This window comes from Tachyglossus aculeatus, chromosome 19 (assembly GCF_015852505.1).
Source record: "Tachyglossus aculeatus isolate mTacAcu1 chromosome 19, mTacAcu1.pri, whole genome shotgun sequence".
Classification (NCBI taxonomy): domain Eukaryota; kingdom Metazoa; phylum Chordata; class Mammalia; order Monotremata; family Tachyglossidae; genus Tachyglossus; species Tachyglossus aculeatus.
The window spans coordinates 13,796,235-13,820,790 of NC_052084.1; the positions used below are offsets into that span (position 1 = coordinate 13,796,235).

At 43.4% G+C, this 24,556-nt stretch overlaps 1 protein-coding gene across 1 annotated transcript in view; it reads left to right on the forward strand.

Moving 5' to 3' along the window:
* The first annotated feature begins 1,732 nt into the window (after positions 1 to 1,732).
* KCNH1 (potassium voltage-gated channel subfamily H member 1) overlaps positions 1,733 to 24,556 on the forward strand; it is a 225,150-nt gene continuing 202,326 nt past the window's right edge. The window contains exons 1-3 of the mRNA XM_038761125.1: positions 1,733 to 2,038; positions 12,937 to 13,060; positions 13,279 to 13,385. Of these exons, the coding sequence (XP_038617053.1) occupies positions 1,960 to 2,038; positions 12,937 to 13,060; positions 13,279 to 13,385 (310 nt within the window). The 5' untranslated portion in view covers positions 1,733 to 1,959. The remainder of the gene's footprint in view (positions 2,039 to 12,936; positions 13,061 to 13,278; positions 13,386 to 24,556) is intronic.

Sequence of the window (24,556 nt, forward strand, 5' to 3'; positions counted from 1 at the left end):
CTGAGCCACGCTGCTTCCGCACTTCCCAAGCGCTTAGTACAGTGCTCTGCCCACAGTGAGCGCTCCATAAATACGACGGAATGAATGAATGAGTCAATCAATCGATCGTATTTATTGAGCGCTTACTGTGGGCAGAGCACTGTACTAAGCGCTTGGGAAGTCCAAGTTGGCAACATATAGAGACAGTCCTTACCCAACAGTGGGCTCACAGTCTAAAAGGGGGAGACAGAGAACAAAACCAACACACACTAACAAAATAAAATAAATAGAATAGATATGTACAAGTAAAATAAATAAATAAATAGAATAATAAATATGTACAAACACTTCTCTGAGCCTCAATTCCCCCATCTGGAAAATGGGGATGAAGACTGTGAGCCCCCACGGGCTGATGATCTTGTGTCTAGAACAGCGCTTGGCACATAGTAAGCGCTTAACAAATACCATCATCATCATCGAGGACTGTGAGCCCACTGTTGGGTAGGGACTGTCTCTATATGTTGCCAACTTGTACTTCCCAAGCGCTTAGTACGGTGCTCTGCACACAGTAAGCGCTCAAAAAATACGATTGATTGATTGATCGAGGACGAAAGGAAAGCCGCGGGGTCTCTTCCTCCCTTCAAGGCCCTACTGAGAGCTCACCTCCTCCAGGAGGCCTTCCCAGACTGAGCCCCTTCTTTCCTCTCCCCCTCGTCCTCCTCTCCATCCCCCCATCTTACCTCCTTCCCTTCCCCACAGCACCTGTATATATGTTTGTACATATTTATTACTCTATTTATTTTTCCTGTACATATCTATTCTATTTATTTTATTTTGTTAGTATGTTTGGTTTTGTTCTCCGTCTCCCCCTTTTAGACTGTGAGCCCACTGTTGGGTAGGGACTGTCTCTAGATGTTGCCAACTTGGACTTCCCAAGCGCTTAGTCCAGTGCTCTGCACGCGGTAAGCGCTCCATAAATACGATTGATGATGATATATGTTTGTACATATTTATTACTCTATTTTACCTGTACATATCTATTCTATTTATTTTATTTTGTTAGTATGTTTGGTTTTGTTCTCCGTCTCCCCCTTTTAGACTGTGAGCCCACTGTTGGGTAGGGACCGTCTCTCGATGTTGCCAACTTGGACTTCCCAAGCGCTTAGTCCAGTGCTCTGCACACGGTAAGCGCTCCATAAATACGATTGATGATGATATATGTTTGTACATATTTATTACTCTATTTTACCTGTACATATCTATTCTATTTATTTTATTTTGTTAGTATGTTTGGCTTTGTTCTCCGTCCCGCTTTTAGCCCGTGAGCCCACTGTTGGGTAGGGACTGTCTCCATATGTTGCCAACTTGGACTTCCCAAGAGCTTAGTCCACGGTAAGCGCTCAATAAATACGATTGATGATGATCTAGAACAGCGCTTGGCACATAGTAAGCGCTCAACAAATACCACCATCATCAAGAGAGGACGAAAGGAAGGCCGCTCCGCTTGGGACGCGCGAGTTGCCCCTTCGAGCGCTTTCCCACCCGTGCCCAGACGGTGGCGCTGCAGCCTAAGCTTGGCCCGCGCCCGCCGGGGGCCGCGGGGCGGGACGTGGCCGCCAGAGGGCGCCGCAGCCGCCGCAGCAACAGCAGCAGCAGCAGCAGCAACAGCAACAGCAGCAGCAACGTGCATTGCTAGGCAGCTTGGAGGGAAGGAGCCAACCTGCCACCCTGTGCCACCCTGTGCCAGCCTGTGCCCCCCTGCCAGCCGGAGAGCCAAGGACGGGAATCGACCTGCCCCCACCGCTGCTGCAAAGGCACACCAGGGACCATGGGGCGCTCCTTGCAGGGACGGCTCTCATTAGCAGTGCCAAGCCTCCAGCATCCCTGATTCCTCAATCACCCCCCCCCACCAACCCCCAAATCAAACATCAAACCCTCCCTTCCCCTCTTCTTCTCCCCCGGCCCAGACCTGCGGCCAACATGACGATGGCCGGGGGCAGGAGGGGGCTGGTGGCCCCGCAGAACACGTTTCTGGAGAACATTGTTCGAAGATCCAATGGTAAGAGATGTCTTTTTTCTAATGTGGGTGTTCTTATTACTCTAGTTGTGGTTGCTGATGTGCTTTAGTCGAAGCTTCTCTCTCTCCGCCCGGCTGAATGCAGCAGAGCCCGGACCCCCGAGGGGGACAGCCTCATTCATTCATCACCCCCCAGGACCCCCCGATCCTGCTTCCAGCCCACTGGGAAAGTAGTGTGTGAAGTATGTTGCCGACTTGTACGTCCCAAGCGCTTAGTCCAGTGCCCTGCACACAGTAAGCGCCCAATAAATACGATGGAATGGATGAAGTAGCATGGTGCCATCCGTCTAAGGGGTTGGCACTCCCTGGCTGCGACTTCCCACTCTTGCCCACCCCTTTCTTGTCCCCGGCGGCTCTCCTCCAACCCTGTTCCCGGTCGTCGCAGTTTCCCAACGGGGGAGGACGAGCCCTGTGCCCTTCTCGGGCGGGATGGATCCTGAATCCCGTCCCCGGGATCGGGAAACGATTGCCTAACAAGGGGGCCCGGAGCCTGGTCGGAGGGAGCAGGGGCACAGGTGAAGAGCTCACTTGTGGTTTCCTTAAATCAATCAATCAATCAATCGTACTTATTGAGCAGTTACTGGGTGAAGAGCTCACTTGTGGTTTCCTTAATCAATCAGTGAATCGTATTTATTGAGCGCTTACTGTGTGCAGAGCACTGGACTAAGCGCTTGGGAAGTCCAAGTTGGCAACATATAGAGACAGTCCCTACCCAACAGTGGGCTCACAGTCTAAAAGACTTCCTTTGCCGCCAGCACCACACTGAGTTCCTCTCCCTCCCCTCCTTCCTCTCCCCAGCCTGAAAGTAAAACAGTTTGGTCCGCTGAAATTGGAAGATTGAGGAAAGAGAAGACCCCCTGGCCTGTTGCAGAAGCAAGGCCGCAAACAGTGACATTCTGCGGGAATGTGGCTAGAACCTGTGGGGCCGAAGCTTCGAGTCATTTTAGCCATGGCATTTCAAAAGTAATAATAATTATGGTATATGTTAAGTGCTTACTATGTGCCAGACACGATACTAAGCGCTAGACAGATGGATAGGTTACCTAGACCCAGAACAAATAATCCATTCATCAAAATGAGCAGAGATGGAGTGAAGGCATGAAGTGCATTTTGAGAGGTGCTGGAGCCCCCAGACGTTGTCTAGATAAACATGATTTTAAATTTAGCATTTCATTATGTTGTCCTCTCCAAAGTGCTTAGTACAGTGCTTTGCACACAGTAAACACTCAATAAATGCATTTGAATAGATGAATGAATTGAGAAGCGAGTTCTGAAAATTAGGTCTTTAGATTTGTAAATATCAAGACATTGGAGATTTAATAGACTTGTGAGATCTCAAGCATGAAATAAAGCAGGAATTTCAGAGGTAGTCTTAAACAGTTTGTTTATATATTTTTAAAAACCCACTCATTCTGTGCATTGTTTGTTCTTTGATAAAGCAATATTGAAAATGGATCATAACTTTGTCACAACAAACTGCAAAGGGTTGGTCTGCAAATCTTCCTACTCGTATTAGTGTTTCCTTAGAAACCTTGAATCGTTTTTTCTTTGAAAAAGCACACGAGTTGTTTTCTTTGTGTGTGTGTGTGTGTGTGTGTGTGTGTTTCTAATTACCAGGTGGAGGTTATTTCTTGAGCTTCTTTCATCATCAGTGATATTTATTGAGCACTTATGTGCAGAGCACTGTACTAAGCTCTTGGGTGAGTACAATATGTAGAGTTGGCAGATACGTTCCTTGCTCACAACAAAAAGACCCTTGATATTGTCAGTGTGATTACTTGAACATGAAATGCTATGAAAATAATTGGGAATAACTAGCTTTTAATACCAATCAGGAATTTGAAGGTCCAACATTAGCAAAATGTTAAATTAGGTGGGAGAGGCTATTAGCTAATCTCTAAGCAGCTTTTTGGATCTATGCCTTCCTTAGGTGCTGGGCTCCTGAATTCTAATCGGAGAACATTTATCTCGAAATGAGCCTGAGAGGGAGAATGGTGTAGACACTAACAAAGGCTCCCATGAAGGTATAGAAATTTTAGGGACAGATCTGTTGTTTATGTCCACCGGGCAAATGTCCCTGAGGCGATCCCTGAGGATGGCTAGGAGAAAACAGTTCAATAGAACAGATCGTTCAGGAGATTCTGTATGCTCCATGCCATTTCTTAACTGTAAGCTTTCACAATGCTAATGGAATAAGTGATCCACTTCTCTAACCGATATTTTAAATTCAGCCCCAATTACCACACTTGACTTCAGTTAAAAAATGAATTTCTGGAGAGTGCATAATGTTTGAAAATTACATGTTCAAATGGGAGTAAAATTCCAGATTATAAAGGGATTATTCCAGTGTGAGTTCTCAGGCCCAAATTACTTTTCCAGATTTATTTTTTTATTCATGCTGCATGTACTAAAAGGGTTCTACTGTTCCCCGCAAGTTGTTGAGAATTCATCTTTCTTGACATCATCTGTTCCATTGCATAATAATGGTTTGTTGTTAAACATTTAAATAGTACTTAATCTTTGAAAAACCTGCTCATATAATTTCCTTAATTATTCCTTATACCAATTCTGTAAATCAAGTTCATGTTATCCCCGTTTTTGTTCTAAGAAAACAGGTACAGATATATTAAATGCCTTATCCAGGCTGACCAAGGCCAGATCTCATTCCTTGACTCTACTAATTGTCCATCTGATTGAATCATCTGGAATATTTTCAGTTGTGTTTGTCAAACTCTTTGCATAATTCCATGTCAACAGCTCAAACGGGACTTACGATTGACCCTTCTTATGTCTCCAGTATCTTTCTTATATCGAATCTCTTAATCATGAGAAGCAGCGCTATGTAACAGGCATGAACATCTGTATGTTTGTTCTTCTTGACTTTAAAAGTTGCAATGAAAGGGTCAAAAAGGAGTGGAGAGAGAAAGAAGAGGGAAAGGGTTTGAATGGGGCAGAAGCCTCCTGCTACAGTTGATCTGAGCAGTAAGAGTTGGAGGAATAAATGGGTAGCTGACTAATAATGCCGATGTCTTATTGTTTTCCCCCAAGGAACATAATTTCCCTTTGGAACGCAATAAGGTATTATTACAACACAACATCAGCCATTTTGGCCTCTAGCCATAATTCTATGTCCTGACTGGCAGACTCGGGCAGAGAAGCTAGATGTATTTAAACGAAGGGCAGTATTTTACCTTTGTGATAACAGCCCAGAGTGCGCTATTATGTCTGTCTAACATCTGTGATTTAGTGTTAAGGGTGCTGGGAGCCCCCGGAGTTGAACGCTATTAGAAACCATAGGGGCGGTATTTTAGATTTATCCAGAATGGAGACGATCAGTTCTGCAGTCATCACATAGACAACATACCCTCGGAAGCAAGTGGGAATTTCGCCTGGGTAAAATCAGCTGTTTTAGATCCTGGAAAAATAAAAAAACAAAGTAAAAGAAACCCCTCTTTGGTGGGTTTGAATATGGGTGAGCTATCAGGTGCCACTGGTCCAAAATTTGGGACCCTTTCCTGCCACTGGAGAAGTGACTGGAAGAATTACTGGATTGAAAAGTCCTGCCTTCAGTTGGGTGATGGGAGGGCCAGCAGAGGCTCTGGCAATTCAATCAATCAATCAATCGTATTTATTGAGCGCTTACTGTGTGCAGAGCACTGTACTAAGCGCTTGGGAAGTACAAGTTGGCAACATATAGAGACAGTCAATCAATCAGTCACCTCCTCCAGGAGGTCTTCCCAGACTGAGCCCCTTCCTTCCTCTCCCCCTCGTCCCCCTCTCCATCCCCCCCGTCTTACCTCCTTCCCTTCCCCACAGCACCTGTATAAATGTATATATGGTTCTACATATTTATTACTCTATTTATTTATTTATTTATTTTACTTGTACATATCTATCCTATTCTATTTATTTTATTTTGTTAGTATGTTTGGTTTTGTTCTCTGTCTCCCCCCTTTAGACTGTGAGCCCACTGTTGGGTAGGGACTGTCTCTATATGTTGCCAATTTGTACTTCCCAAGCGCTTAGTACAGTGCTCTGCACATAGTAAGCGCTCAATAAATACGATTGATGATGATGATGATCAATCAATCGTATTTATTGAGCGCTTACTGTGTGCAGAGCACTGTACTAAGCGCTTGGGAAGTACAAGTTGGCAGTTGTGGTGGTGAGAGCAAGTGGAGGATAAAGCTTCCAAGCCTCCTCTTCCGCCTCTTCGTTCCTCCACCGTTTCTCACTGCTTCCATCCCCACCACCACTGCTCCTGGGCCGTTTCCTGGAAGTTTCTGACGGAGCCGGAACTGTGTGGTTGCCGTTGGTGTTCCTAGGACACACAGTTGCAGGCCTGGGCCTGTTTGAGCCACAGCCGCTGGTAGGGATCTTGTGTAGGGCCTGTGGGGCTGGGAGGGGCCATTTGAACTCTATCTTCTGGAGCCTATCTGATACACAGCTGCAGGCCTGCCTGGGCTCCCATAGTTGGATCCCATAGTTGAGGTTAAATCAATCAATCAATCAATCGTATTTATTGAGCGCTTACTGTGTGCAGAGCACTGTACTAAGCGCTTGGGAAGTACAAGTTGGCAACATATAGAGACAGTCCCTACCCAACAGTGGGCTCACAGTCTAAAGAAGGGAGGGTCGGGGTCCAGATGACCAAAAAAACAGCTCAATGAGTATGGTTTATGTGTGGGAGTGTATGCTGCCTCTGCCATCTCTCTCTTTCTGACCGCCCCTCTCCACTGCCCTTTCCCACCTTTTGGACCTGCCCCAGTAACCCTTCCCCTTGTCCTAGTTTGAGCTCCAAGGATTTTGGTCACATCTCGTGATTGGGATGTAATAATTAAGCGCTTTCTATATACCAAACATTGTATTAAGCACCGGGAGAGATACAAGTTAGATCAGCCACAGCCCCTCTCCCACAGTGCTCACAGTTGAAGTAGGAAGGAGAGCAGGTATTTAATCCCCATTTTACAGCTGAGGAAACTAAGGCCTGGAGAAGTTAAGTGATTCATCCAAGGTCACAGAGCACTGGCAGAGGCAGGATTAGAACCCAGGTCCTCTGACTCTCCGGCCCGTAATCTTTCTGCAAACCATGCTGTTTCTCTAGGCTGTGCTGCTTTGTTTTTAGTGCTGAAGAAACCTCGTGAAACTGTTGAAAAAAATCAGTCAAAATTTATGTAGGTTGGCCTCTCCTAGGGGGGATGTAACCCAGTGCTTTCTGGTGCATCAGCCACACTTGCACAAGTGGTGAGTGGCTCAGCATCGGTAGCATCACCTTTAAAAACGGAGGACAGCTATAGGGACAGATGTAAATTACAGATTACTAACTCAGCTGTGTTTTTGTTTCAAATGAAGTTGGCTCAGGTTGTTGGTATAATCACTTAGTAAACAGGATAGAGGCATGGGTTATGTTTTAGCTGTTTGGTGTTGTGAGTCATGAAAGTATTTATAAAACAAAATTTGTTAAAATACTTAAATCCCACAAGAAGAGGAAGGAATCATATTCCGAATTAGCCCAGGCTCCACAGAGTTTATTGCTTTCCATGCCGTTTATTGCCCTTGTATTAGTAAATTGCTCACAAAGTGAAGAAAACAATCCAATTTAATATTACACAGGAGTCGGAGAAAATTGAACGTTCTGAAGGGTTGGGTTAATCTTAGGCAGGAGTGGCTGATGTTTAACATGTGCAGAGAGCAAATAGTTGTCCATGCAAAATATCTTGGTAATTACTTGGAAATTTCCAGACAATGTATATTTCTGCTTGAAATATACCGTGAGTTATCCAAATTATTTGCATGTCCAGACCCAGCCTGCTTGACTCAATCACCTTGCCCCCTCCTACCTCACCTCTCTGCTCTCCTGCTACAACCCAGCCCGCACACTTTGCTCCTCAAATGCCGACCTACTCACTGTACCTCAGTCTCATCTATCTCGCCGCCAACCTCTCGCCCACTTTCTGCTTCTGTCCTGGACACCCTTCCTCTTCATATACGGCAGGCAATTACTCTCCCTACCTTCAAAACCTTATTGAAGGCACATCTCCTTCAAGAGGGCTTCCCTAAGTCCTCATTTCCCTTTTTCCCCCCACTCCTTTCTGTGTCACCCTTATGTGCTCACCCTTCCCAGCCCCACAGCACTTATGTACATATTTGTAATATATTAATGTCCGTCTCCCCTTCTAGACTGCAAGCTTGTTGCGGGCAGGGAATATGTCTACTGACTGTTACATTGTACTCTCCCAAGCATTTAGTACAGTGCTCTGCACACAGTAAGTGCTCAATAAATATGATTGACTGTATACCAGATATGTAAAAATCAGTCTGATCTCTGAGTTAGCTATTTTGGGAAAATCTTGTGCTCAAAAGGCAGCCAATTAGATGCAAAAATGCTCGACAATGGGCTGTCACCCGCAAATTCGATGGGAAATTATTTAAGCCTGGACAAACAATGCATTTATCTGGCTTGTTAAGCTGACATGTGGAAAGGGGCAGATGCACAGGTCAATGAAAGCTTTTAAAAATGCGTTTATGTTCATAAACAGGATTTGATAGACAGCAGGTGAGAGATTACAGGTAAACAAAAAGTATAAATGATTTTTGGTGGAGAGCTTCAGCCCTTGCAAATTTGCTAGCCTACATAGTGATGTTCCTTCAACAGGTCCAATTCTTGCAAGGGTGTGACTTCGGTTGACTGTGAATTCTGAGAAATTCTTTTTGATCTGATTTTTCACTACTGAAGTGAAGGCAAGAGTTGACATAACTATGGGGTGCTTTAGGCATTAGTTTTTTCTTCTGCTTTGGCCAGGTAGTTCTGATGGCTCAGTTTTAGCCCACCTTCAGTTTCTACTACTTGCATATTTGGCAGTTCATAGAATTTTAGAGCTATAAGGGGACTTCAGAAGTTCATTTATTGTAGTCCCCCCTGCCTCCAGACACGGTTGAACCTAGATTGTCAAAAACAGATTGCTCTCTAGCCTATTCTTAAAACACTCCCAGAATGGAAATTCCACTACCTCCCTTGGTGTCCTGTCCCAGTGTTTAATAACCTTTACCATCAGGAAGGTCTTTTCCTTGGGTCCAATATAATTCTTTCTGGCCTCTTTCATCCATTCATCCATTCAATCATATTTGAGCGTTTACTGAGTGCAGAGCACTGTACTACGCACTTGAGAAATACAAATCGGCTACATATAGAGACGGTCCCTACCCAACAACGGGCTCACAGTCTAGAAGGAGGAGACAGACAACAAAACAAAACAAGTAGACAGGTGACAGTGCCATCAGAATAAATAGAATTATAGCTATACACACATCATTAATAAAACAGTAATAAATTTGTACAAATATACCCAAGTGCTGTGGGGAGGGGAAAGGGGTAAGGCAGAGGGAAGGAGCCGGGGCGATGGGGGGGGGGGGGGGGGCACAGTCTGGGAAGGCCTCTTGGAGGAGGTGAGCTGGTTATCGATATTCCTTAGCTCTACTGCATAAGTAGGCTGGCTGAATTTTCCCTTGGGTCAGTTTGCAGATTTTTGCTGCCTTATCTGATACCAAGATTTCTGGAGGTTTATTGTATTGACCATTAGAGGGGCTTCTCTTCTCCTCCTCCAAATTAAACTGCCAGGGGTTTGAAAAGGGTTGGAAAGGCTAGCAAGCAAGCTTGAGGGAAGCTTCGTCAAAGCCTATTTCCTACCTTCATTTCTTCTTGCCTGCCGATAGTAGAGTTCAGGAGTGAGCAGTACATTTCTATCACCCACTCTGGGGAGTGTGCTGGCCATAATCTGGCTCCCAAGTGGCAACTATTAGCCATAGTTTAGAAGCTGCTGCTAACTTCTTTCAGCCCCTAGTTTGGGTATCTGTTCTAGAAGGGTTTTTTTCCCCTTTAAAGTACAGCTTTAATCAAAATGTATTTCCTATCATCTTAAGACCTGTCACAGAACACGGGACCAGAAGTCAGGAGACCTGAGTTCTAGTCCCAGCTTCCCCACTCATTTGCTGTGTAACCTATGACTTTACTGCTCTGTGCCTCCTTTCCTCAATTGTAAAATGGGGAATAAAGTACTTGTCTCCTCTCTCTTAGAGGGTGAGCCTTGAGTGACATAGGGACTGTTCCATCTGATTATCTTGTATCTACCTTAGTCCTCCGCATAAATGCCATCATCGTCATTAGTATATTGATGCATTGGAGTTTATCCTGTTTCAGCAAGTCTTAAGATTTGAACTTTTGTTCAACCCGTGAGTTTATTATTGGAAAGAAAAAGTTCTTGTTCTGATCATTTTAATATTTTATCCCTTAGTTGATCTTTTAATGTGCAGTTTGTATGAACCAAGAACTTATTGATTCCACGTCTGCTTTAAAGTGTTTTTTTTCCCTTTTGACATCCTCAATGTGGACATTATGTCAAAGACAAATACAAAGTGCTGTTCCACAACTCTCATTTACAATACACATGCCAGCTTCTTCATTCTCCCCACTTCTCTGAAATTTACAAAAAGTGCTGTACAAAAGTGAGTGGGTGGAATGTTTTTTCCAAAAAGTTTCTCAGGAAACTTGATTTGAAATCAATTGACTGCTATTACTCTTATCCACCCATAACAGCAAAAATAGTGTCATGGTTTTGTCTTTTAGGCGAGGTATTGCTAATTTAGTTCAGTCTCTTTATTAGAAATAGATTGTGAAATATTTACTATAGTACTATAAAATAATTCATGTTGGCTTGGAGCAATAGATTTTTGTGTGAACTGCCGGCTGAAGTGGCTTTTATTTGTGTAATTGCTCGGTTACTTTCCAAGCTGTTGCTTTAGTTAGTTTCTCCTTTGTTACTTGCAGTAATTATGATGAAATGCAATTTTCAAATAATTCCCTTTTAGAATGCTTTTGTATTATGCTTTATGTGCAAATAGTAGGCTTAGCAGGCAGCATTTGACATGTCTGTACCACTGTAGTGTAGTTTGGCTCATCCACGACTTTCAGAATAAGCTTTTGAAACCTTCCTTAATTCCCTTGAGTAAGTTGATCTAGTGAGCCTGGGGAAAACTTTGTGGGCAGAAAAGGTCAGGACTAGGAAACCTTACCTAATTGAATGAATAGTTCAGCTCTGAGCTCAATGTCAAAATATCTAGAGGGATATGCTAGAATTTAGGCAGTCACTTGTTCCAGTGGCTCCTGCTACAAACCTTCAGCTGGGAACCAATGAATAAATAATAGCCAGAACAACTGAGTCCCACAGATACACTTCATTGAACAGAAAAAACAAATCCTTAACCAGCTCCCAGAATGTAAAAGTGCCAGCAGTGAAGGTACTTTTTAGGATGGCTAATTGGAGAGTACAGGGCTAAGCACACAGAGGGCCCTGAATACATGTTTTTTGATGATTGTGATTATGACCATATCTCATCTGGATTCTATGAGTGCCTTGGCTCCTCTTATGAGTTTCCTGAAGTGCAAACAATGTCTGCTAATACTTGTGGTTTACTCCAGTGGAAAGTGTTCTTCAGGGGGAGCTTATTAAGAAGCTGAGCTACAAAGCCTGTAGCTTTGGGATAATTCATTCAGCACGCGTAATAGTTGTAGTAGTAATGATGTTTGTTGAGGGCCTAGTGAGTGCAGTGCTATATGTTAAGTGCTTGGGAAAGTGCTATAGAAATAAAACACATTCAGTTGTGAGACTAGGGGTCGGTTTTGGACCACTCAAACATAGATCTCTCTGGGAAAATGGACTGATGCAATCCTAATACCACAGGGAATTAATTCCCTTGGTGTAAATCGGCTAATTTGACTTGCTCTGTGATCAGTAATGTTGCCTCTTAGTTGTGTGGCCATTTGTAAGCACCAATCCTTTAAATGGACCAGCCATAGTGGATAGCTGTTAAAACTAGGGCGTATTACTACATCGAGTTCAGAGGAGAATGAGACCTTTCTTACATACCAGGAAAATCCTTCTTTATAAATGAGGTAGTCTCGTCTATCTAGGATGGGTTGGACTTGATCTAGCCTGGACAGAGGGATAGATCTGCCTAGGTTCCTCTTGGTGCTTGGATCCTGTGATTCCAAATTATGATGTGGTGGAGAAGGGAATCAACCTGTGTGAAGATATCAGGAACAGACTTGGTTCTTCTATTCTCCTATACTGGTAACAGTACGGTGGCTGCAGCTTTTCCTTCACCCTTTAATTTGTGTGTGGCCCTACCAGTCTTCAGAGGGAGAGGGCCCTGATGGCACTCCTCCTCTCCTGCCTGACTGTCCCTTAAGGATGGAGATATGATCGAGGGAAGAAGACCAGTTTTAAAAGATGATGAAATGTTCTGAATGTCTGATCGAGCATCTGGGGCTTGGGCATTTTCTGAGGCCATGCTGAGGGGCAGCATGGCCTAGTGGAAAGAGCACAAGCCTGAGAGTCAGAGGACCCGGGTTATCATCCCAGCTTCTATCGTAAATTTGGGTGCTCATTGCTTTTTATGGTAGTTAATATACTAATCAAAAAGCACATAAACTTATTAAGAGCACGTCTCCTCTGAGGCCTTCCCCGACTAAGCCCTCATTTTCTCTTGTCCCACTGCCTTGATTTGCACCCTTTATTCACCCCTCCCTCAGCCCCACACACTTATGTACATATCCATAATTTGCATTAATATCTGTCTCGTCCTCTAGACTGTAAGCTCATTATGGACAAGGAACATATCTACTAGCTCCATTATACTGTGCTCTCCCAAGCAGCTAGTATAGTGCGCTGCACACAGTAGATGCTCAATAAATGTGATTTATGCAGTTTTTCTTAGAAACTTCATGAGTGTGTAGGTTTGAGGAAAACTCGGTCATGAACAGGTTCAATAATTCATAAACAAAATCTGTGTAACCACCTGAACTCTTGTGTTCTCTCAAACAGATACTAATTTTGTACTGGGCAATGCCCAGATAGTGGACTGGCCAATTGTCTACAGCAATGACGGATTCTGCAAACTCTCAGGATATCACAGAGCAGAAGTTATGCAAAAAAGCAGCACCTGCAGGTATGTGAGAAGAGAGCTTCTCCTATTAAATAATTGGCCAGGGTTGGAAAGAAGAAAAGCATTTGTTCTGACTTTTAATCCATAGGACTAGACCTGCTTTGGGTCCAAAATTAAAAATACAAAATTTCCCACCGAACAACACAATTTCAGAAAGTCCTAGCAACAGCCCCCGGGAGTCACTGTTCGATCCTAACGTGAGTGTCATTATTTCTTTGCAGTTTTATGTATGGGGAGCTGACTGACAAAGACACAGTTGAGAAGGTGCGGCAAACCTTTGAGAACTATGAGATGAATTCTTTTGAAATCTTGATGTACAAAAAGAATAGTAAGTATTTAAATGATTCATTTTGTTTTAAAACCCTGAAGTAGACGAATATTTTCCTCCATTGTGTGCCTCACTTTTCCTGGGATTGTACTTTTGCGTAGGATTATAAGTGGCCCCCAGGAAAGAACACATTTTTTTGAAAATGAAAGACCTACTCAGAGCATATATCTGAAAGAATTGTCATTTTATGCTTACTGTCTCCCCAGTTAGATTGCAAACTCTTCAAAGGCAGCAACCTCATCTTCTACTTGTTTTATATTTCCCAAGCACTTAGTACAATGCTCTGCGTGCAGTAGATGCTCAGTAAATGTTGTTGTTGACGAGATGATCGAGGGCTGCGGAGAAGATCAAGGATTTCATTTAACTTTAAGCTCAGCTCTCAGGGGAAGCCAAGGGTATCAGCCACAACAGGTGGACTTATTTATCAGTGAGAGAGGTTTCATTGCTTTAGATTTCTCAAAATCAGAGCAACCTGGCCAGCAGGCAGATTGAGAAAAGAACCTGAACTGTCCATCTTAGCTTTTCCTGAGCTCTACCTGGTAGAACAGTTCTGTACAAAATGCTTGGGTTACATGATCCAAGTGAAAGGCACAGACCTAGCTATCAAAGAGTCTATTATTTGGTGCATGTGCGTGCACATACAAGCCCACACACACACTTGTGTGTGCATGTGTACTGTACATTACTTTTGCAGTTTTAGGTTTTCGTAGCTGGTATTATAGAGGCTTTGTATTTTCAGTGTGGGCTGCCGAGACGCTTAGGGAAACATTTGGACTGGCCAACCAGGCAAGGCTGAGTTACATGAATCTCACTGCACCCCTGATATGAAACAAAACAGTGGATTCACCAGGCACTGCCTGCCTCAGGATTCTCACTGCAATCTCCATGAGAATACAGAAAACATATGGCCTCTGAGCTTCAGGTACAAGAGAGCACCAGCATGCCATTTCACCAACAGTGAATCGAGGCTGAAAGCAGGGTTGCACATAGACTGAAGCAGCTCAAAGTGGAGTATATAGTTGTATATTTGACTCTTGAAAAGGGGCTAACCTGATACCCGAATATCTTTGGAGAAATTTGAGACCAAAGACTGAGATTCCTTAGAGGAAGAGAACCAAAAGTTCAGATGGTTCTAGGGCTAAACATAGCACTCTGCAGGGTCAATGCTCTGTCTTCACAGGGGAAAAAATTAAGAGTTTTCTCTCTGCTGAGAGCAATGTGCTATGACTATCTGCTTTTCCTCTCTCTGGGCTTTGCTTTCTTCTTTTCAGTGGATTGTAAAGGAATTTAGATGGCACTTATTCTCTTCATTAGACTAGCTTGCTTTGATTATGACAGAGTTTCATGAAATCTGTCTTTGGCCTCAATAGCTGTCCTTCATAGTCACCAAATGTTGGACACAGGACAAATGCAGGACACAGAGCTCAGCTCTATGTGATGTGAGGGTAGCTAGCTATAGGGTGTTGGGTGGCTAATGCAAAATGTTCCTAAATACCTTTTATACTCTCTTCTCATCTCAGCAGTAGTTCAGAGTTTTATGTTATTCCTTAACAGAGCCCTGTCCAGGCTTAGGATGGCCTGGGATTCCATGGATCCCTGGGGATTGGTCGTGCTGGCATAAAACTTGTCCTGCCAGATCTGAGCAAGTCCCTGGCTCTCTGCAGTATCCCATTTGGGCTGTGGTCTGATGATCAGCAAACCAGAAATAAATCAAAACAATTGAGAAGTTGTCCAAAATTCACTTTCTGGAAGCGCTGTGGAGGGTAGAAGTTTCCTCGGCTACAGGGGTGCCAGGACCTTGAGAAGGGAATTCTGCCCCTTGCTCAGTTTAACTTGGCTCACCTTTTGGTTTGGAAGGGCCCCTGCCACTAAGCCATGGCAAGCACCTGACTGAGCTGGCACTAGCTGGATCTTGGATTTTCATCGTTAGTATTTATTGAGTATCTACAGGGTGCCAAGCACTGTACCCTGTGCTTGGAAGCCTTCAGTAAAAGTACAATACACAGTTCCTTCCCTCATGGAGATTACAATCTAATGGGCCAATCGAATATCACAATCTACCAGTCCCATACCAAAGATTAGATGTGGACAATCTCCCTAACAGCATCAATCGATAATATTTATTGAGTTCTTATTGTGCAAAGCAGTGTACTAAATGCTTGCAAGGAAGAGTACAATAGACCCTCCCCTCAAAGAGTTTACAATCTAGAATGGGAGATAAATTAGGAAGAAGTGGGCTCCTTGTAACCAGGCAATGTCTATCAGCTCTGTGTGATCCCAAGTGCTTAGTACAGTGCTCTACACACAGTAGGCACTCAATAAATAAATACCGTTGATAGAAGTCCTCCTAAAAAAATGTGACTTTAGAAAGCTTTGAAAATGGAGTGCAGCCAGGGTCTGCTGGATGTGAAGGGGAGGGAGGTCTAGGCAAGAGGAAGGGCAAGAGAATGAGGTTGGCGGCAGCAATGATAATGAGACACAGTGATTGAGAGGAATAAGGAGTGTGAGCTGGTGTCTAATGGGAAAAGAGTGAATAAATAGGAGGAAGAGAGATCACTTGAATATATGTGTGTGTGTGATTCACATATACATATATATGAATCAATCAAATGTTATTTGAGTGCTTACTCTATGCAGATTACCATTCTAATGATAAAAGTATATATATTTTTCTGAGTTCTGAGGGCTGGAATAAAATATCCAAGTGCTAAGGGAGTGGGTTTTAGGCTGATGCGACTGAAGTGCTGTGCATGAATTACTCCAAACATTCCTTTGAATGTAGGTCAGTGCTAGTTTTCCCATTTTACCGAGTTGAAGCATGAGGATTAAGGTATTGGGGCCTGACCAGTATTTTATAAGCCAGTAATCACGTATCTCATCCACTTCACTGCATTTTTTGCCAACTGAATTCTAAGATATGACTTAACTGTAGTGCCAGAGAGTCAGGGGGAAAAAAATGTTTGAAAAGATCCATTGCTCTGCTTCTACCAAACTAAGAGTGAATTGCCATAGACCCTGAAAGTGAATGGCCCAGCTATCCTCTCTTCCCTCCTTGCTTACTGTTTGATATATATTCTACCTCCAGTAAAGGAGTGTCCAGAAAATAACTTTGCACCCTCTTCCCTTCCTCTCTTTCTTTCTACTTCACTTCTCTATTGCCTCCTCTCTCCTTTCTTTCCACCTCTCTTCCCCTACTATCATTCAGTGGCATTTATGAAGCACCTACCGTATACAGAACACTGTACTAAATGCTTGAGGAAATAGAAGACATGGTCCCTGACCTTAAGGAGCCTGTAGCTCTTCATTGTCCTGTCTTCTCATTATGTTGCTTCCCTTTCTTCCTCACCCTTCTTCCCTATTCTTTTTTTCTCTCCTTCTTCTCCCTCATCTCTGTTTCCTCTGCCCCTGCTCCCATCCCCCTCCATTTTTTGCCACAATCCCATAGTAGCCCCTGTGCTCTCAATGATCTATTTTGGAGGGGGGGGCTTTGGAATGTATTTTCTTTGGCTAGGAATTGTACCTGACCTGTACTCTCCCAAACGTTAGTACAGTGTTCTGCACAGAGCGAGACTGACTGATTTATCTTACAAAATGTGGTGGTCTGACACTAGTTCCTTAATCAGAAAGCACAAAACAGAAGAGAAGGCAGCATCAACCTCCAGCCCCAGGACATGTGCATGCTAGATCTCACATTATTCAACTCTGCTAATGATGCAGCTCCCTTTAATGAACAGCCCTCACTTATACTTGCGTAGCTCTGTCACCTAGTGAGGACACTGCAAGACCATCCTTGGCATGTGACAGGACTGTACTCCATTTCTTTGTTTTTTTTTAAAATGCATTTAGTTGCCTTCTATGTACCAGGCAATGTACTAAGCACTGGGGTAGATACAAGATAATCAGGTTGGGCACAGTCCAGGGTCCCACATGGGACTCAGTCTTAATGCCTGTTTTACAGATGAATTATCCGAAGCCCAGAGAAGTAAAGTGTCTTGTCCAAGGTCACACAGCAAACAAGAGGCAGACCTGGATTAGAAAACCCAGGTCCTCTGCCTCTCAGGCTCATGTTCTGTCCCCTAGGCCATGCTGCTTCTCAACACCCTACTTGCTTTCCCTTCACCCCAGTGATCTGATCTCCATGCTCCAACCCAGCCAGCACTTTACAGTTGGTATTTAAAATATTGTGAGTAACTCGCTCAGATTTCTTCAAGCGACCCAAAAGTCTACAATTTTAGCACATAGCCTCCCTAATTATCTAGCCAATGGCGCGAGCCACCCTATTGCGTCTTTCACATGGCCTTGTGCTGAGGAGATTTGCTTGCCCTCATTTAGTATTGGTGGCTATGGTTACCTTCTAGCCTCAGCTCTATTAGGGGCAATGCACAATGACCTGTGTTTGATTCTCTCATTAGTGAGTCTAGACTGGATGCCTTAGCTACAGAGCTGTAGAGAGAAGTCTTGTGAAATAGACTGTGGGAATAGTGAGATATTGATGGCAGAAGCATTGAGTTATAGTAGTGTTTAAGTGTCTGCTGTGTGTAAAGCAGTGGGGAAAACAATTTAAGGGAAAGAATCAGGCATTGGTTCTTGTCCCCCAGGGATTTACTGTCGAAGAGTAATGCAGAGAGGGGCTTTGGTGACAACGTATAAGGGCGAGATTTCTGGGGTGCCTGTGGGCTGTTTGGCTAAGCAGAATATCAGGTGGCCTTTGGGGATGTCATTAGCTGAGTTATCAAATGCGTATTTGTGCATTGCTCTTCCTTGAATAAGTGATCTGTATGATTTGCTCCTTGTTCCTCTTTCAGAATCCGAGCAGCACCAGATATTCTTGGAGCGGGAAGGTGGAATTTTCATTTCCTTTTTTGTAGACTCTTACCTCACTCCCACAATCATCCTGAGATTTCTGGCACACACCAGCCACCCTCGCCCCCTTGCAAGCCGAAGTGGGGGTGGTGCATCCAGCATTGGCTCCACCTTAGACAATTGCCTCGGGCTCCATTTGGCTAAAGGCATCTCTTTTCTTTTTCTGACTTCTGTTTCTTGCCTCGAGATTCAGTTATCTTTGGTATCCCTCCCTTTTTCACAGAATACCAAAATGTCTTGAGCCACTTCTGCCTAGTTGACCATAATGGTAATGTTCTAGAGGAAGAGAGAGACTCTTGGTCTTCCTCTGGGGTTATTTCTTCCTGAAGAGAACATTCTTTTTTTTTCTTCCAAAATTGATTCCATTGTATTGGGCAGCCTTTATTTGGCTTTGTCTTTCTCTTTTTTCAGAAACCAGTTTCTCCCTGGTCAGTGGGCTTGAATCACTGGGTGTGTTTCAGATATCAGGGCATGGTATTTGCCCATATAAAAATACATCATGCTTCTTCTCCTTCCCTACATTTCTTCTTCCTCTTCCCAGAAGTGAAAGTTGGTGCAGTTTCTTGAAAGAGATGTAAAAGGAACACATATTTGCTAGGAAGCAACTCGACTGGTGCTCTTTTGCTTGCTTCAGTATCCTCACACTAAATTTCCAACTCCACAAGAACATTTTTGGGGCTGGACTTAGTGTGGCACCACAGAGTCATGAAGTCATTGGTGACACCAGCAGAGCATGGGACCTTATATACCCAAGTCAATGTTTCTCCAAACTGATTCATTACTGGTTTGCAAGGAGAAGGATGTTACTGTTTAATATGGAGATAAACTATTTAATGTTTTAAAAAGTGAAATTCTTTGTCTGGTTTTCTAACCGGTTATGTGGGCAAGAGCCCTGAATGTTCAGGCTGCCTTAAGCTTCTTCATTTATTATCAAAGCTCCCACCATCACTTTCAAGGAACAGTAGTATATAGAGCTGTCCTTTGGATTTGAAGATGACACTATTGTTGGGAAGAATTTTATCAGTGTAGCAGATATCTCCTTTGGGTGACAGACAGCCCCTTTCACATAGCATGCACTAAAAGATTGTCTCTTGTTGCACTATTGCATTTGCAACTTGTAGTTCCTGCTGTTGTTTTCTTTTGTCCCTCTGTTGTATAGCAGCATTCCTAGAGCCTCAGTTATCCCATCGAAGTATGGCTATCTGGTTGAACGCCTGGGCTTCAGCCTGGCAAATGACTAAATCACTAGGGCAGTTGGTTTTCAATCCTCCCAAGCATCGAGACCTCTAAAGTATCTTGTGTGCAAAGCACTGTTGTAAGCGCTGGGGGGGATACAAGGTGATCAGGTTATCCCACGTGGGGCTCACAGTCTTAATCCCCATTTTACAGATGAGGGAACTGAGGTTCAGAGAAGTTAAGTGACTTGCCCAGGGTCACCCAGCAGACATGTGGCGGGCCTCAGTTCCCTCATCTTTAAAATAGGGATGAAGACAGAGCCCCACGTGGGATAGGGACTGTGTCCAACCTGATTACATATTTATTCTATTTATTTTGTTAATATGTTCTGTCTTGTTGTCTGTCTCCCCCTTCTAGACTGTGAGCCCGCTGTTGGGTAGGGACCGTCTCTATATGTTACCAACTTCCCAAGCGCTTAGTACAGTGCTCTGCACACAGTAAGCGCTCAATCAATACGATTGAATGAATGAATGAATCTTGTGGTAACTTGCCCTGAAAGTCAGGATTTTTAAAAACATTTATAGTATTTGTTACACCCTTACTATGTGCCAAGCCCTGTTCTAAGCACTAAAATTCTTCTTTATAGCTATCTTATCTATTAACTTGTGAGTTCAATGCTGTAGCCAGCTCTGTGTACCTTTGCTCGGAATTACTGGCATTGCGGTGGGTATTATGGTGGCTAAATGGGAAGGCAGCTCAAGACATTTTAGGGGTAGCTCCCCAGAGCATCTAGGACAGTGCTTATCATGTGGTATTGTTGGAGTCTCCTGTCTTAAATGAGTCTTGCACGTTGAACAAGTCACAAAGAGACTGTAAAATTGTGGGCAAAGATCATGGCTACCAACTCTGTTGTATTTTACACTCCCAAGTGCTTTGTCCATTGAGTGCTCTGCACATAGCAAGCCATCAGTAAAGCAACTGATGGATTGAGAATCTGCACAAAGGAATTGCTGGTGGTGTGTACAGCACTATTCACACTCTGTAGTCCTTGCTAGTTAGGGTACTGCTGGGGCAGCCAGTATAGCAAGAGAAGGAACGGGCAATGGTGCCCCACATTGCCAAGTGCGTGCCATCATTTTTCATTCAAAGCCCGTTTAAGGTTCAAGGGACTGCAGCCTAGTCATGTCATGGTGCTACAGACCTGAACCTAAGAACTGGCTGAGACCTTAGGAAAGCTCCCACTGAAACCTGAAATTAGCTGTGCGTACTGACTACCTTTGGCATACTGACTACCAGTTAGAGGCTGAGTTGGCCAGGGAAATCGAGAGAAGGGCCAGACCTGAAAGGGCCATTGGAAAAAGATCAGAATATTGCGCAGGTCTGGAGTTGCGGGTGTGCGGTGAAAATGTTGGACCAAGGGCCTGAGACCACCTGGAAGGAAATGGCCTGGTGGAACAGGTGGTAGAGTGGGAAACAGTAGGTACCTGGAAGTGAAATTATTAATCATGTTTATGGCAGGGCACTGGAGCCAAGCAGGCACAAATGTTAAGTAAAGAAAGTTGGAGTTGATGAAAGATTGAGAAGCGTTATGGCCTATTGGAAAGAACATGGGCCTGGGAATCAGAGGACCTAAGTTCTAATCCCAGCTCTGCCACTTGTCTGCTTTATGACCTTAGGCAGTCACTTAACTTCTCTGGGACTCAGTTACCTCATCTGTAAAATGGGGATTAAGACTGTGAGCCCCATGCGGGGCATGGACTGTGTCCGGCAGGATTACCTTGCATCTACCCCAGTACTTAGTATAGTACCTGGCACATAGTAAGTGCTTAGCAAATGCCATTTTAAAAAAATAGACATTTACTAGATTCTAATAAAGTCTCTCACTGACTGATGAGTGAGGATCCTGCTCAGTACTTCTATTTGTACAGAGCTGTTTCTTGACACCAAATTATTTTGTGTCTTAGGACTTCACCTTATAGATCAGGACTTAAATTTTTCTGATTTATTATAAGGAGCTGTGCCGTCTTCAAAGAGAACTTTATGAGAGGAAATGGGCTTAAATTTCAGTCACAGGAAGTGCTTAGAAAAAGCAAGCAATTTAGATGTAAAAAATGAAAGGGAAGCAGTGTGGCCTAGCAGAAGGAGTTTGAGCCTGGGAGGCGGAGGACCTTGGTTCTAATCCTGGCAAGTTACTTAAGTTCTCTATGCCTCAGTTTCCTCATTTGTAAAATAAGGATTCAATACTTGTTATCCTTCCCACTTAAAGTGTGAGCCCCATGTGGGACAGGAACTGGGTGCAACATGATCATGTTGTATCTAGACTGTAGACTGAAAGCTCATTGTGGGCAGGGAATATGTCATATTGTTGTGTTGTATTCTCCCAAGTGCTTACTATAGTGCTCTGCACACAGTAAATGTTCAATAAATAAAACTGATCTACTCCAGTGCTTAGGACAGTGCTTGGCACATAGTAATGTTTAACAAATAGTAGTTTAATTACGTCTACTAATAATAATTTCCTGACTATCTCTGGGATAGTTTAGGCTGAAGACCAGGACTTTGTAATTTTTTAGGATCCTTTAATTATGGTATTAAGCACTGACTAAATGCGAAGCACTTGGGTAATTACAAGGTAAATGGATTAAGGTCTAATATTCTATTAATTCCCACTTACCTGCACTAGCCCAGCTTTCATGGCCTTCAAGCCACCTATCAGGGAAACCCTACTGGACTTTTAGACTGTGAGCCCACTGTTGGGCAGGGACTGTCTCTATATGTTGCCAATTTGTACTTCCCAAGGGCTTAGTACTGTGCTCTGCACACAGTAAGCGCTCAATAAATACAATTGATGATGATGATGATGATGATGATAAATGCAGAATTCGTCCCCTCCTTACCCTGCTGGGCTTAGGTATTGCGGCACATATGGTGAATGAGTTCTCCACTGTGCGAAGCCTCCTGCAGTATTGGGACACAATGGGGTGCGTGACTAATGGAGCTCAGCTTTCACTGTTTATTTTGCTCTGCCAGTTGGTTTCATCAACTCTTTATGATGTAAGGGGTTTCTTGGTTTTAAAATACTTTAATGTTCTTTTCTTGTATTTTCTTGTGCTTCAAAACAGGTGATTGCATCTTGGTGGGGAATATGCTCCCTGCTTGTCACTTAGAAATTTATGAACCTTTCTATATATTTGATTGTTTTGTTTAGTCCTTTTTATGTTTTTGTGCTTCTGTCACTTATAGTTTAGGTTCATATACTTGTATATTTTTCTGTCTTGCCCCCACCATTAGACTGTAAATTCCTTAGAGGGAGGGAGCCATACCTTGTAATTCCCGGAGATCTGAACAAAGGGCCTGGTCTGTCTACCTGTAAAGATTGCTTTACTGTCTCCACTTGGCCTCAGTTCACTCTTGCTAAGAGTGGCCCATAAGGCCCAGAGGTGGGAAATGTATTCTTGCTGAAAACACTTTTCAGAATGAGAAGCAGCATGGCCTGGAGGAAGGAGCACGGGCCTGAGATTCAGAAGATCTGGGTTCTAATTCTGGCTGTCCCACTTGCTTGCTGAGTGACCTTGGGCAAATCACTTAACTTCTCTATGCCTCTGTTTCCTCAGCTTTAAAATGGGGATTAAATACCCGTTCTCCCTCATACTTAGACTGTGAGTCTGATGCAGGATAGGGGCTGTATCCCATCTAACATATCTTCCCACAGCACCTGCATATTTGTATATATGTTTGTACATTTTTATTACTCTATTTATTTATTTATTTTACTTGTCCATATCTATTCTATTTATTTTATTCTGTTAGTATGTTTGGTTTTGTTCTCTGTCTCCCCCTTTTTAGACTGTGAGCCCACTGTTGGGTAGGGACTGTCTCTATATGTTGCCAACTTGTACTTCCCAAGCGCTTAGTACAGTGCTCTGCACACAGTAAGCGCTCAATAAATACGATTGATTGATTCCCCATTGCTTAGAACAATGTTTGGCACATAGTAAGCACTTAACAAATACCATTAAAATCAATTTCCCATATTTATTGAGGATCAACTGAGTGTAAAGTACTGAACCCGGTGCTACGGAGAGTAATGGTACCTTCCAAGGAAGCGAAAAGTGAGAAGTCAGGTATGTGTTACAACTCTACTACTATAAAGCACTCATGTATCTGTGGCAGGTACATAAAATGAAACTGACTCCAACCCAACCCTTTTCCTGTGCTCGGCCATTGAATCTCATCACCTCTTCTTTTCCCCTACGTGGTAACAACTATTCAGTTGAAAATGCCCCTTGGTCAGTGTCAGTTACCCTTTGAGACCCCTCTCACAAATCCTAAAATACCAGTTTTCCATCTGAGGTACCTGAAGTGCTCTCCAGTTCTTGTTTGAACGTGGCAGCTGCCCAGCTCCCTGGATAGTTTGGGTGCCGCACAAGTCTAGCTTATCGCAGGTTCACAAATGGTGAGAGAAACAAGCCTGTCAAGAAGAGACCTATTTCCCATCAAAAACAATGAGCAGCAGCTTCAATGTTAGCCCCCTGCCAGACTGATTGTGTCTGTTTATTTGTTTAAACTAAGATGTGTGTGTTTAACTACGATTTTCAAGTAGTTGCTTTGTTTCCTTAGTGATTCAATTTATGCCAATTGAACGGTCAACCAATAGAAAAGAAAAATACATTCCCTACCCTTCACATAAGTAATTTCATCTTACTGTTCTCAGACAGTGGCTTGGTTTAGTGTCAAGGTTTTTCAGCTCATTGGTTTTTCATACACCTGTTCTTCCCTGTTTAGCACAATGATTAGCTCAAAAAGGATTGACTACCTATGGCTTTCTCTGTTCAATAGAGAAAGAGTCATTTGGGTTAGTGGAGAAAAGCAACCTGCTCTGTGCCTCAGTTTAAAATCTTTAAAATGACAGCAGTATTGGTAGCATATCCTAAAAAAGATAGATATAAGGAAGTCATGTGTTGCTGCAAAGCATCTGTACATTCATTTTTGCCATAACCTATGTTTTCATTACACATTTTGGCCAGAATGTTGTTAGGGAATTAGGGAGCATTTACCACAGGTCTAGCCTGATGGTATAGTACCCTTAGCATTTATCAAGTGCCCTTTTGGTGCAGTTTATTATACCAAGT